The sequence below is a fragment of the Perna viridis genome, chromosome 1, assembly GCF_037379345.1.
Source record: "Perna viridis isolate PV_CMFRI_1.1 ecotype Kerala chromosome 1, ASM3737934v1, whole genome shotgun sequence".
NCBI classification, from domain to species: Eukaryota; Metazoa; Mollusca; class Bivalvia; order Mytilida; family Mytilidae; genus Perna; species Perna viridis.
The window spans coordinates 21,388,916-21,403,046 of NC_142445.1; the positions used below are offsets into that span (position 1 = coordinate 21,388,916).

Here is a 14,131-nt window from a genome sequence, read left to right on the forward strand (position 1 = left end):
GAATGGCTTAACTCACCAAGGAGGACTTATTAAAATGCTTTGTAAGCTAATGTTAGTGGTGAAAAATGCTTCTGACATGTGTAGGTTTTTTATCAAATTGGCCACGAAAGTAAGGAAAAGACTTAAATATCTGCATAAAGTAGAAGATTAAAAAGTGCCTTTTGACATTAGTTCAAGTTTAAGGTATGACTTCCCAAAAGGGTTCTTTTTCTTTTCATTATCTTTATTTTGGTGATAAGTTATCATAAATTTTCAAGCAGACTTCTATAATTTATCTTCTGTACACACAATTAACCCTTTAAAAGCTTAATAAAACTATGGGAATTAAAAGGAACTAAGATAATAATCATGCAAGAGACCAAGATAATATTTATGTCTCCCTCAACTTTGATGGGGAGATATTGTTTTGTTCTGTCAGCCTGTCAGTTTGTCCATCTGTCTGTCTGTCTGTGTGTCTGTCTGTCCATCACACTTTTGTAAGTGCAACTCCTCAGAAACTATTTCACTGAACATCATGAAACATGGTAGGTAGTGAGGACCTGATATGGTGTTGTGCATATTACAACAAGTTTATGATCCACTGACTTTTGTGGGTTTCACTCCTTTGAATTCCTCTTTTGATTAAGCATACAGTAAAAATTGAAGACACTCCTCCCATGGTCAAAATAAAATTGCATATATAAAGCTGGTTACAAGATTTTCAATGTCACAACTTTTCATTCCACTCTTAAGTCTCTGAAATCTTAAAACCAGATTTAGTTTAACTTAGAGAATGGGAAGAAAAACAATCTTAAGTTATTACATGTAAGGCGTAAATTAAAAGTTAACTAGCAATTCTACCTCAACTTGAAACTTGGGGCACAGTTTTGGTGTATGTCAATATGTTAGTATTCTATGCTTATCTAGAATTCGGTATTGAATAGAAATGAAAAGCTGACAAATAGTAAATGATGTGGAAGAGACTTATTGTAATTGAAACTTTAGATTCTACAAGCATGAATTCATATGAACAAATTTTAGCCTATTCATTTTTCTTTTTCTCATACAAAAAAATAAATGTATAGAACAAATAGCCTTTGACATTTTAAAAAATTTGCATTTTTTTCTCCTTTTAAAGGGTACTATTTGTATGGTGAATTTTCATCTTTGTTTTCCTCTTTTGGTGCTCTAATTATTTCTAGAATAAGTTATTTTAAAAAATGGAAAACCTTTCTCTAAGCATATAACTATCTATCCACAAAATGTGACTTGGGTTTGCAGTATTTATTTGTTTATTTTATTGTTTTACCATTTTCTGTTGTAGGTGTTATAATGGATAGTAATGTGGACGAAATTGACCAGAAAAAAATGGTCGAAGAATATGAAGCTTTCAAGGAACTCATTAAAATAGTGTAAGGACTTTTGATTAAAGTTGCTTTGAAACCAAAAAAACAGGATCATTGTAAATGAATACTATATCAAAAAACTGTACAACTGCTTTCAAGGCTAAAATACAATTATTTGTTTCAATATGATGGTTATAAGACAAATAAATTGTATTTTCAACAAATTATTATAATTTCAATTTATCAACAAGTGGCTGTTAATCAATTTTGACAAAAATACCATTCAACAGTATTAAAAGCAATTTCCATAAGACTAAAACAACAATCTGTGGTCAAATAATGGTATAATGCTGTTGGCTGCTTTATCTGTTGATAGTTTTTTTTATCCTGTACAATAAGTTGAGTATAAATGAACCAATCATACCACAAAAAGAAAGCTGGGATTGATTTTTGGGGTTTTAACTTAAAAAATAATAGGAGTCAGAAACAAGCATTTTCATAATGTCAGAAACCATAATTGTCCTATCTGTTCAGGGTTTGGCTTTGCAGTCATATCAAGTTGAACTGTGTAAAGCGTTTATTTTTTTTTCTGTTATTGTAGGAAAAAACAGCAGCAAGATGACATTGATAATGGGAAAGACAAACCTGTTGTTGTCCGTTACTATGGAGATCACAAAAAGGAAGTGCTGTTGAAGTACAGGAAGTCCCCAGTCAAGACAGAGAGTCCTGTCTTTGGCAAGTTAGGCAAAATAAAAATTCCCTCTATGAATGATGACAGAAATGAAGGGAAGCAACTCATGCAAGCTTCCACCCACGATGGCACTAGTTTTATATAGTATCCTTTTTACACTTATTTATTAAAACCTGTGACTCAGATCACTAATATACACTATACACAGTATCAAATCCAGAAATTCTGAAGAGGGGGCCAGTGACTGTCCTAAGTGGGAGACAATTCAAGTTTACAATTTTTGTCCTGCCTGCCACAAATGTTGTGAAAGGTAATACTAAAGTATTAATATTACTTTTCCAGTGTTGGCGTCCACATTAAAGTTTTGATTTTTATTAATTTTCTGATCAAGTCAGTTTCATATGGTCCACTTTTGCTAGGTAAGTTATATGGTCCACTTGTGCTAGGTTAGTTGTATGGTCCACTTGTGCTATGTTAGTTATATTTGGTATGCAGCTGCATTGGCTTCATTGTAGCACTATTCTATATCCATTTGATGGATCTCTCCCCGTCATGGTCTTTTGATCTCGAAATTTCCAATTTCACATTTGGATTTTGTGAAGTTTTCTTATTAGGTTAGTTATATAAACCACTTATACTAAGTCATATTTGGTATGGAGTGTCATTAGCATCACTTTATCACAACTTTGTGTCTGTTTTATGCATATACCCCTGAAGTTTACTGAAGCATCATTTCATCACAGTTCAATAACTCTATACAAACAATAAACTATACCTTAGGAATCTGTCCACTAAGGTGGTGTTAAATAATTGTATTGATATTATAATTGTCTGTAATATATAAAACTAGTAATAATGTCAAGATCAATCAAATTTTAGATAACAGCATCCATGTGTTACAGATGAGACATAATTGTATCTCAGTGATAACAGTTTATAGCTATATAATCAATATATAATCAACCAAATTTATTTAGCATAAGGAAGGGGCCCTTTAATACTAGTATACAAAAACATAGCCAAAAATAAATAAATACTAGAACTTCCAAAGAAATTGTATATTATGATATTATTTTTTGATTTTTTAGAATATTTTAAGTCCCCTGGTGGTGACTTTTGCTGAAGGGTACTTCAGGTTTGCACTTCATCTATCCTTCAATCTACTGTCCATCTGACCCTATGTCTGTTTGTTGGTCTGGCAAATAAGTTTTCCACACTTCTTATGTCATGCTTGCAGATATTCATTTGCTATTTGGTACCTTGCTTTTCCATGTAACTGGTCAAGTCCAAAGTTTGTTCTGATTCATTAATTTTTTGCCAAGTTATTGCCCTTGGTCTTTGAAGTTTAATGCAAAAGTTTGCTCAAGTAATGCATGAAATTTGCAGTCTATTATCATTGACTTGATTTTCATTTGGTATGGTAGCTTGTATTGCCACGCCATATAAAACTCTTAGAATAACTGATTTATTTTGTTTATTTTATAAGCTTATATACCTATAATTGCTATAGCTGAAATTAAAATAAATTTTCAAAGTACAAAGTCTAATGGATGTATTTTTCATATTGTGCTAGTTTGCATTTTTTCCTTAAAAAACATTAGCTATCCCTCAGGAAGGCCTGCCATCATGTTCAGCTGTGCTGGGTATGGGCGACCTGGTTATTATTTTATTGCTTATGATGACAGTAATAGTCAAAAAATGCTGGCATGTTTTACTCCAAAAGGCAAGGGAGTTTGTTTCAGTAGTACCAGTAGAAATATCAGGTAAGTTTTTATGAAAGAATGAATGCAATCAGTTTTTTGAATATCTATGTATTCCCTTCAAAGAAAGTAGACGTATTGTTTTATTGCACATTTTTCTTCTTCTCATACTAAAGCTTTTTCTGGCCATATAATTCTTTCATTTGTTGACCTTGGCCTTAGATATTTGTCATGTAGATGTTATCAATGTAAGGCGGTGTGGTAGATACTATGATGAACTTCATGTGACACCTTGAACTTTGAATGCAAAAAAAAGTTTTCAAGTACATGTATCAAGTTGTATATCAATTACTAATGATGACATTCACGAGACCTTGACCTCAAGGTCAAATTATGATTGATTTGATTTTCTGTTACAGATTTTTATCTACAGCAAAGGGAGGTCACCTCACAGATTCTGATGGCAATGTCATACAAAAGTGGAAGTGGCCCATGGGAAGTGTCAAACTAGGTACTCCTGTATCAATGCAGGTACATGTTTGAAATATTTCTACTGAGAATACTGAAACTTAATCATGCCTGATAAATTTTGGTGCATACATACATGTATATAGTGATATTCATTTGTGTCCTATTTTGCTACTAATTTATGATGCTGAGAATATATGGCAATAGATGGACTGGTAGTTCATCCCAAAAAGTTATCAGGACTAAAGAGTTGCTTAGGTTAATTTTTTTTAAGTCACCAGCCAGTTCATATATTTCAATCAATGTGATTAGAATCAGCTGTTATGATACGCTACATTGCCTTACGTTTTGGTCAATTTCAGTTATTGCATATAGTGTTCTTGAAATTATTGCTCTTTTTCACTTTAAAAGTTTAGAATGCTTGGTATCTGTAATCGCCAGTTTGCTTTTCTATTTTTTCTCTCTATTTTTCCTGCTAAACCTCTCTCCAGTTGAAATTTCTATTATCTCCTTTGTACTCTGATGTACTGTATTATATCAATATTCACTCAATACTTTGTACTATGCTGTAATTTGGTCAACTCTGCTTATTATTGTAGCTCAATGACCACATGGTGTTCAGATGTATCAGTCAGACCAATATGTCAGTTGTGTTCACATGTCAAAAGGAGACAGCCAGGTTTACTATACAGCCATACACAGGAGCTGTGGAAAAAGAAGATCATGTAAGTCGATAGATGTTCACATTTCAGATATTCTTGTGTCAAAAAATAGTCAGGAAGAACGACAAACTTCTATTCTATGTACAAAATACTTGATAATACTTTTGCAATTAATATTTCAATTAACCTTGATTTTCCTTATGGTAAATCTAGCACAGACTTGATGTTCTTTTCTATTCTGATATACATGATCTAAATACTGAATGATACTAGTATTATGACCTGTCAGATCTGCCTTTAAACTTCTTTTGATGTACCAAATATTAGTTACAAAAATTAAAGGCATTGTATAAAGTTGCAGATGAAATTGGTTTTAATTTACATGGCGTACTTGGCAAAACTTTGTTCTATATTGAAAATAGTTTTTTTTTCAAGCCTCTATTTGTTTAGAGCTTTGCCTTCCTCAATAAATAATGAGTACCGGTGCTTGTGTTAAAATTGTAAAATTTTGTGACTTTTCTAGGAGCAGTTGGTAACTAGTATCAACTTTACTTCAAGAGCAGCTAAAGAACTAATGAGAATATTTGCACCAAAGCAAAAGTCTAAACAAAGAAAACAAAAGAAGGTATTCAATTTCATTTTTATAATATTTACTTTTCATGATTTTTTATCACTTATGGCATCTTAACAAATTTGTTCTCTGTAATTTTATCTTTTAAGTATTTTGTCTTTGTGACTTTAATTTATCTGTGTTTAAGTTTGCTCTTTAAAGATGGTTCTAAATAAGCCTAATTTAAATGGCTTCTAATACAGAAATCTAATTATTGATATATCATTTGTTTGCCTATGTCTTTTAGGTGAAAGCCCACATAGCAGAGATACAGAGAATGTTAGAATATCCTGATAAAGTACAGTATGAACATGAATCAGAAAGGGAATTAGCCAGACTTCAGAGGAAAGCTAAGTAAGTTTACACATTGTTAATATACTTCAAATCATATTTTATAAAACTTATTTATGCTTAAGAATATTTGAGCCACAACTTTTTTGTTTTCATTAATATTAGTCTTAACCCTGCTTACTTATGCTTTTTCAGAAACTTAGTTGATGACTGGATGGAACATTATAGGGTAACGATAGGTTTGATCTCTCCTGATATCAATAGAATGAAAGATAGACCTGACTATGTTGATTATAGAAGGAAGATCCAGTCTGCCAGGGAATTTGATCGAGCTACGAGAATTAACAGCAGTCAGAAGTATCTTCAGGGACTTGATTTAGCTACTGAGAAAAAACACAGAGCTCCTTCAGCACCTTTAGGTTTGTATTGGTATTCTTGACAGGTAGTAATGGTGGATGTTTTACTCCTGAACAATCATAGTAGCTCAGCTGAAAGCTTTTGTAGAATGCTTTCTACCACTAACTTGACATCTGTATTGAAATATTGTTGTTAGGGCTTACAGTGAATATAAGTCAAAATCAAATATTAGCACAAGTGAGTTGCCTATTACAAACAGCATGCCAGTTACCAGATTTAGTAGCAGCCTAATACATTTAGACACTTTAGACACAAAAACTTCATTATTTATAGCGGTACATTGGTGTCCATTGCAGTGTCTTCAAGGTCTCCTGTTACAGAGAGAAAGTCAGGGATGGCATCGGTAGTAAAGTTTGATGATGAGCCACATGAGATTGGAGATGGTGAAGTTTCTCCTACTGCTATAGCTGTCATAGAGAGATTAACTCAGTATGTTATCTTGGTTAATTAGACATAAAACATCTGATGACTTAAGTTACAGGAATTGAAAGTTTTTTTTTAAATTTTTTATTTCTTTTTGAGTATAGTCAGGGTTTTACAAAGACTCATGCATCACCACCTGACTAAGGTGTAACAGAGTCTTCACAAGAGATCAAATTTAATATAAAAAAGACGATACAATATATTATATATACTCACCATCATTTTCACACTCACTCACTTTCATCTTTCATTCAGTTCAAGAACTTTGTAAATAATCCACTGCACTGTACACATTTAAATTCAACTAAATAAATAAACTATTACAATATGTTCTTTTGGCTTGTTCATATATAAATATAACTGGAAATAATTAAGGTAAAAAAAATTATAAATTAGGTTATAACAGGGAAAATGATATTAATAGGGACCCACAATTGTTTGACTTTATCTTCCTTGAAATTTTCTGGCCTATATATAATTCAATATCTTATAAGTTTCTAATTTTATGTTTTAACCCTAATAAGTTTGGAAGTCTCTCCTCAAGTTTGCATTTAGATATATAGTTCTTTGTAACAGTCAATAGAAGATTCAATAAAAGTCCTTTGTGATCACCCAAAAGGAAAACATTTTTTTCAACACCAAGCCTACAAAAAATCTTTGCAGACGATGATAAACATTTTTAAAAAAAAGTCCAGGTGATTGCACAATCAAAACATAAATGTTCAACTGTGTCCTTTTCATTGTTACAAAAAGAACATACATCACATTTTTTAATGTGAATTTTGTACAAAAATATATTTGTAGGAACAACTGTGTAAATTGGAAATTATTCATTGAAAGTTTTTAGTACACTTTTTTTATGATATTATTTTAATAAATCACTAATGATATTCTTTTGATAGAGGAATAAAAGGCTCAGCAATTGAGTTCTAGACAGTGTTTTAGTATCCAACTCTCTAATCATGTTCCTTTCCTTGTAATTTTATACCATATATAGTATAAGCACTTAATTTGTATTTCACTTTCACTATAAATTAACATCTGTTTTTAGGCTTTCTTAAAATTTTTTTTTGGGTTCCAGGCTGTATGTACTGAAACCGTAACCATACAGGTCCTTCTTACTTTTTTTCTTACTTTTCATAACACACTGTGTTATTTTTGTGTTATTAAATTTAATATTAAATTGTCTTTATACACAGGTCAGCAGACAAGAGATCCTCCAGGAGTACCAGAACAAGTTTATCTAGTGCTCCAATATCCCGTATAATAACAAGCATGAATCACATGGATTCACCTCCCTCTTCCATTACTAAAGTTCACTGTCCAATAGCTATTCAGCAACAGTTATTGGGACTAGAACGGCCATCTTGTCGATGCAGCAGACATTACATCCCTCAAGTTACAGATATAGAATTTGATGACTTTGTATATACTGAGGCTCTTGAGAGTCAAGTTATTGTTGTTTCTGTTATATCTTCTATGTAAGTTTTTGATCTTTTGTTTTTCATTAAGATTATCTAGTATAATTTTATATTGTTAAATGTTAAGGCTATTCCAGAAATAAATGGGGGAAGGTCGGAAGGCACTTTTTATTTGACATTTTACCCCACCGTGCATACAATTTTAAGTGATTATTTTGTTTTCATTGTTAAGGCTAACAATATAAAATACCAGTAACAACCACCTATCATATTTTATTAGAGGTGCCTTCCTCTAATTAGTTCTGGAATAGCCCTTATGAGAAACTGTCCTTTTTTTCTTCTGTAAAGGTAAACAGATGCAATTAAAGTAGATCATAATTAGTAAGTTGCCAATCAATATAATTCACTGACTGCTAACATTATCCCAGAATTTTATACCAATTAAGTATTCTAATACCGAAGTTTTTTAGAAGAAAAAAATGGATCATAGTTCATTGAAATAAAATAATGTATTTATTTACTAACTGTCTAAACGATATGAAAAACATTAAAAAAGTTTCTTTTCTTTTATGTAAAACAGGGGAAAAAGTCAGAATAGTGTGTGGCAGGTTATTGTGATGGGTGTAAAATTTGGCAATTTTGAGGCAAAAAAAGTGTATGAAAAATTTTTGTGTTTCTAATTTTGATTGATGCTTAGTGGTTCACTAATTTTATATTTTGCAAAATTTATTTTGGCCTCTTTAGCCAGACTGCTAAGATGCACCAAAATTTGACCCCTGCAAAATAACCTGCTATACGGTATATAGACTTTAACTATAACTAAAAGAACAACTACAAAAAGTACCCAAAAAACTTTTATAATAAAAAAGAAAGGAAAATTAAAGTTTTTTTATTACTTTCAGATTTCCATATGTGAATTCAGCTGAAGATATGTTGGAAGAGATTTATGGGAATCAAAATAGAAATCGGACTAAGCCATGTGTTCAGGGAAGACATGACACTTATAGAATTGTACAATATGATATTAATACGGCAGCTGAAGGTTCTCATCACACACAACCTCTTCTTCTTACACGTCACAATGTAGTTCCTGGAATGATTCTTGTAAGTCCAGGCTTTAGATATTTAGTTATGTCCTGAACACAAAAATTCTCACAAAAAACCTTAAAAAGATATTAAAACAATGAATACATTTTTTTTATTGTTCAAACTTAAAATTAAGGATTTCAATTAATTTTTAATTCTAGTTTCTGAATAAAATATATATGCAATATTTAAAAAATGACAATTTCCAACTTCCAAAAAATTACTTGAAACCATAAATACTTGTTCACAAATATATAAGTAATAACAAAGTATGTTTAAACATTCATACAGAATGAGCATGCCTTCTAAATTCTGAAAAAAATGCAAGGAAAGAGATTATGAAACAAACCTAATGTGTGTATTGCAATATCAGATCTCAATAGGATTAAATGGTAAATAATTAATTACTTATTTTACAGATGTACATGGATGGAAAGTTACTGTTCTGTGATCATATATTTAATGGCTATGGTAATGCAAGGAAGGACTTTAAAAAACAAGTGATGAAGACTAGACTACAGGCAATGCAAGGATTTTCCTTGCCCAAAGACTTTAAATTCAGGTATTTTGTCTTTGAAATTGTGGAAGAAATGATGGAGATTTGTTTTGGTAAGCATTGGAAAATATGCAACTGAAGTGTAATTCATAATTTAAAAAATGTCCATATGCATTTTGGATTAATTTTATTTACTGTAAATATATTAATTTTTGCAGTTGCTAATTTTCGCGCATTATGTCAAATGAACATATTCATGTTTAAAAAAAAACAATTTTGCAGGTACCGTTTTTTTTCATGGTTTTCTTCCACTGTATGTTTACAGTAATTGTTGAATTACCAGTAAATGATATTCATCTATGGTCTGGGCATAAAAATAATCAGATAGGATGAATAGATAGAGGTCAGTAAGTTACAATGCTGATAATGGCATATCTAATACAACAAGGAAGTACTGTACCAAGAAAAATCAAAATCTAAATCAAACCCGTTTTCATTTGTTTAAGGCATATGTTTGGTTTACACATGTTCTTAATGTATTGAAACTGATGAGCAAATGGACTTCATAAGGTGCCTGAGTTTACACATGTCCATGATTTATCCAGGGTTTGGTTTACCACACTTTAACTGATACAAATGGACTTCATAAGATGCCTGAGTTTACACATGTTCATGGTTTATCCATGGTTTGGTTTACACAGGTTCACTGATATGAATGGACTTCATAAGATGCCTGAGTTTACAAATGTTTATGGTTTATACAAGGTTTGGTTTGTACAGGTTCACTGATACGAATGGACTTCATAAGATGCCCGAGTTTACACATGTTCATGGTTTATCCAGGGTTTGGTTTACACAGGTTCACTGATAGGAATGTACTTCATAAGGTGCCTGAGTTTACACATGTTCATGGTTTATCCAGGGTTTGGTTTACACAGGTTCACTGATACGAATGTACTTCATAAGGTGCCTGAGTTAATACATGTTCATGGTTTATCCAAGGTTTGGTTTGCACAGGTTCAAGGATACGAATGGACTTCACAAGGTGCCTGAGTTAATACATGTTCATGGTTTATCCAAGGTTTGATTAAGACTGGTTTCACTGTATAAGTAACTTAAAGATGCAAAGCCACCTCATGTCAGAGTTTTTTCTATTAGTGATATTAAAAAAATTCTTACCCAAAACAAAACAGTGGCATGTTATCAACACAATTGTATTTTGTAGTCCAATTAGGGGTAAATCTGGTATGAGGTCGGCATGGGGAGGAGAGATTGGTGGTACAGGAGTTGACCACTGGGGTAACCCAGGAATGTCAGTTGATTCAGCTCTGATGCCAATACAGAGACCCTTCACATCATCAACAGATGAAGAAAGAATTGATCGACTTAGAGAAACAGAAACCAATATACAGCAAGTCAAGTAAGTATAACCCATATATACTACTTCTGAACTATTTCAGAGATTATATTGTATAACCAGTGTACAATTGTAGCCTATAATTTATATTCCCCTGTCCTTCATGTAGATAGTTGGCAGATTAAATGGAACTGCATTTCATATCTTGTGAAAAATCTGATATCTTCATTACAGTAAATATAGTTATTGATACATTGTGATATGGGAGATAACTCTGACTTATTCATTTGGTCAGAATTGACCCCATGATAAATTGGCCTTCTGTGAATTTGTTCTTCCCTTGGTTGAAAAACTTTATATAATGCCGAGGCAATTCCGTTCATCTATATAGAGTGCAGTTTCATATCCTTAAATATTACAAACTTTAATTTATAAGGATCCTGAAAATGATTTTAGTTGTCTGTATTATTCATTATTCTCTTGAGTAGTTAGTGCTACCTTCAACCTACCTCAATTGTCCAGTGTGTTATTTATCTCTCTTATTGTGTTGTAAGTCATATCATACACATATGCAGGAGTAATATTTATGTATGATATTAGAAAAGTTTGTAGTTACACTTATCATTTTATACTGATTTTAAACAAAACGTTTAAATAGTCCTTTAAGTTTTTGCATGATTTTTATAAATTCTTGTGCCTCATATTATTTTTTTGAGAAATGTTTACTCCTGCATGGTGTATGTTACATGTTTATACAGCATATTCAGTTACTTAAAATCTATATTAATATCTCATATATATATATGTTATTCAGCCGTTTTTAAGTTTTGTCTTATGTTGTAAATATAAACTGGCTCAAGTGATAGGAATGTTCCAATCATTTTCAATAACAATTTTGTACTAGAAACAGTATTGTGTTAGAGGTTTTTGTCCTTTGCTTTCAAATACACCAAAAATATCTAGGCTTAAAATATATGATTTGAAAAATAAATTGGCTCTGTCTTCCCGAGAAAATCATTTAACCATAATTTTTACAGGTTATACAAAAGTTGTGATGTGCACTGTTTTTGATGGAAATATCCCTATTGTATGATTGCACACAAGGGTCTGTCACCATTACAAAGTAAATTTTAAATTCACAATGGAGCACATTTTGAAAGATGTTTTTATTATTTATTTATATATTCACATATAATCTCACACAGATTATTTCATTTTCTACAAGTTTTTTGACAACATATATTTAATCTACAATTATGTGATATTGAAGGTGGATTAGGTATAGTTAGCACCATAGGGAAGCAAGGTTATGGTGTAGGGTTGGACATTCACAGAGTGGGCTGTGGCAATACATATCTTACATGTACATGTATATAAGGACTTCTTTAGCTATCTTCCTAAAAATCTAAACCATAGAACAATGCTTTCTTTGAAAGAAAGCACTTTAACATACCAGTAGATAATAACATTGCTTAAGAGAACAGCATGAAATTTTTATGAAAAATATTATTTTGTTTTGGCTTTAACAAAAAATATGTATTTTTGTTGTTGAATGCTAAATTCTTTATTCAACACATTTGATTAGTATTGTTACAGGCCATTGGATTTTTTTAATGTCACATATTCTTTGCTTAGGGTGAAGGTTGTAATCTTAACTCTTAACTAGCTTCAGAAGCTGGTGTTGATTTGAACAGGAGCTTGAATCTTTACTGAATGTCAAAATGCTTAATTTAATGTTGATGTTATCTGATGCTGGAGAGAAACTTCAGGGGTTACAGGTTTGACCATGGTCTTATCCTTCAAAGGTTTAAGACAAGCTGTTGACTTAATTTCATTTTGAAACTATTACAGGTTTTGCAGCCCTTTTCTAAATTCTATCTTTCTTTTTCTGTCACAAATGTTGTTTGTGTTTCACATTTAGCCTTTTTTTAACAAATGAGAGTGAATTTGATTGATTTGAATTTGAAATCTGCATATGCATGTGTAGCAATGCAGTCAGTATTTTTTTTTGTTTGTTTTGTTTTTGTCAAATATTTTTCAAGGCATCTTTCAAGTTAGTCAAGTTAGAATCTTGTAAAACAAATGCCATTGGCTTTTTTGATGGGGGATTTTGGATTGAACAGCACTGAATACATGGTTTAGCACATGCATATGTAGATATGATGTACACATGAAAGAATTGATTTCTTCCATAAGATTTTAAAAATATACATTAGTAATTAAGAATATTTGAATTTTGAAGTAATTTAAGCATTAAACTTTTATTCTTGAAGGGAAATTTATGCAAAACTTGGGCCAATGTTAGCTATCGAACCATTCAAGAGGAGGTAACTCTGTTGTGATGTCTGATGCTGCACACTATAATCTCAGGCCATCACAATTCATTCAAAACTATCATTAGCATGTCATTGTGTAGGGCTGAAGAGTTAAAGTTTGAAGGCACAAACAAATTCATATATGATCATTTAAACAGTTGTCATTGGCTTAGCAAACCATAAGAGTAATATTTTTAGAGCACTGCATAATTTTAAGGGGAAGAGGAGCACATAATATTATATTAATCAGGGAATGTAAGAATTCTGTTTTTAGTTTAATGTAAAGCACAGTAAAAAATAATGATTTTGTGGTAGAGTGAAACATTTAAACAAATTGATACATGTACTGGTACTTTTAAAAGGAATGAATTGTGTCTGACATGACAGAGTGAAATTTGATTTTTGTTGCTAATACTACTTTGTTTGCTACAAAGTTATAAAAATCTCCTTTGCATTTTTGCATTTTATGTGGTTTAGTTTATTCTTTATTAGTTCCATACTTAGATGAACCACTCTAAATATAATATTTTAGACTGATTAGGCACTTTATCTAAGTTTTTTTTTTAAATTATTTTTAAGAGCAAGAATTCTACAAGTTTTTTTTTTCCTCATTTCTTTTAATGTAGTTTTAACAACACATATTTTTGTCTTAACATGTACTAAAATGTCAAAACTATTCTTTTAGTATTGCATAAACCAATCTAATCAAAATTAGACGTAATAATTATTCCCTTCAGTCACTGTATACATAATCTGATAACACTCCATTCTACTTTCTGCTCATGTGACCTTTTAAGAAACTGCAAGTTTTAAAAAAAAAATTTTTATATAATGCTTGCGAAATTTGGATAGCTGAAATCTGATCAGAA

The 14,131-nt window shown here is 31.3% G+C and overlaps 1 protein-coding gene across 25 annotated transcripts in view; it reads left to right on the forward strand.

The window, feature by feature from the left end:
* Positions 1–14,131, forward strand: part of LOC148627754 (uncharacterized) — a 29,173-nt gene that overhangs the window by 10,468 nt on the left and 4,574 nt on the right. For 18 of the 25 annotated variants that reach the window (XR_015921444.1, XM_088577990.1, XM_088578074.1 and 15 more), the window contains 14 exons: positions 1,304–1,391; positions 1,927–2,160; positions 3,618–3,779; positions 4,136–4,247; positions 4,784–4,909; positions 5,370–5,471; positions 5,704–5,810; positions 5,943–6,166; positions 6,461–6,593; positions 7,787–8,068; positions 8,911–9,112; positions 9,514–9,656; positions 10,816–11,010; positions 13,221–13,274. Coding sequence is in view for 23 of the 25 variants with exons in the window: in XM_088577990.1 (XP_088434116.1) it covers positions 1,304–1,391; positions 1,927–2,160; positions 3,618–3,779; positions 4,136–4,247; positions 4,784–4,909; positions 5,370–5,471; positions 5,704–5,810; positions 5,943–6,166; positions 6,461–6,593; positions 7,787–8,068; positions 8,911–9,112; positions 9,514–9,656; positions 10,816–11,010; positions 13,221–13,274 (2,164 nt within the window). In the remaining 2 variants the exon portion in view is untranslated. The other 7 variants (XR_015921486.1, XM_088578126.1, XM_088578147.1 and 4 more) reach the window with 2 other exon arrangements.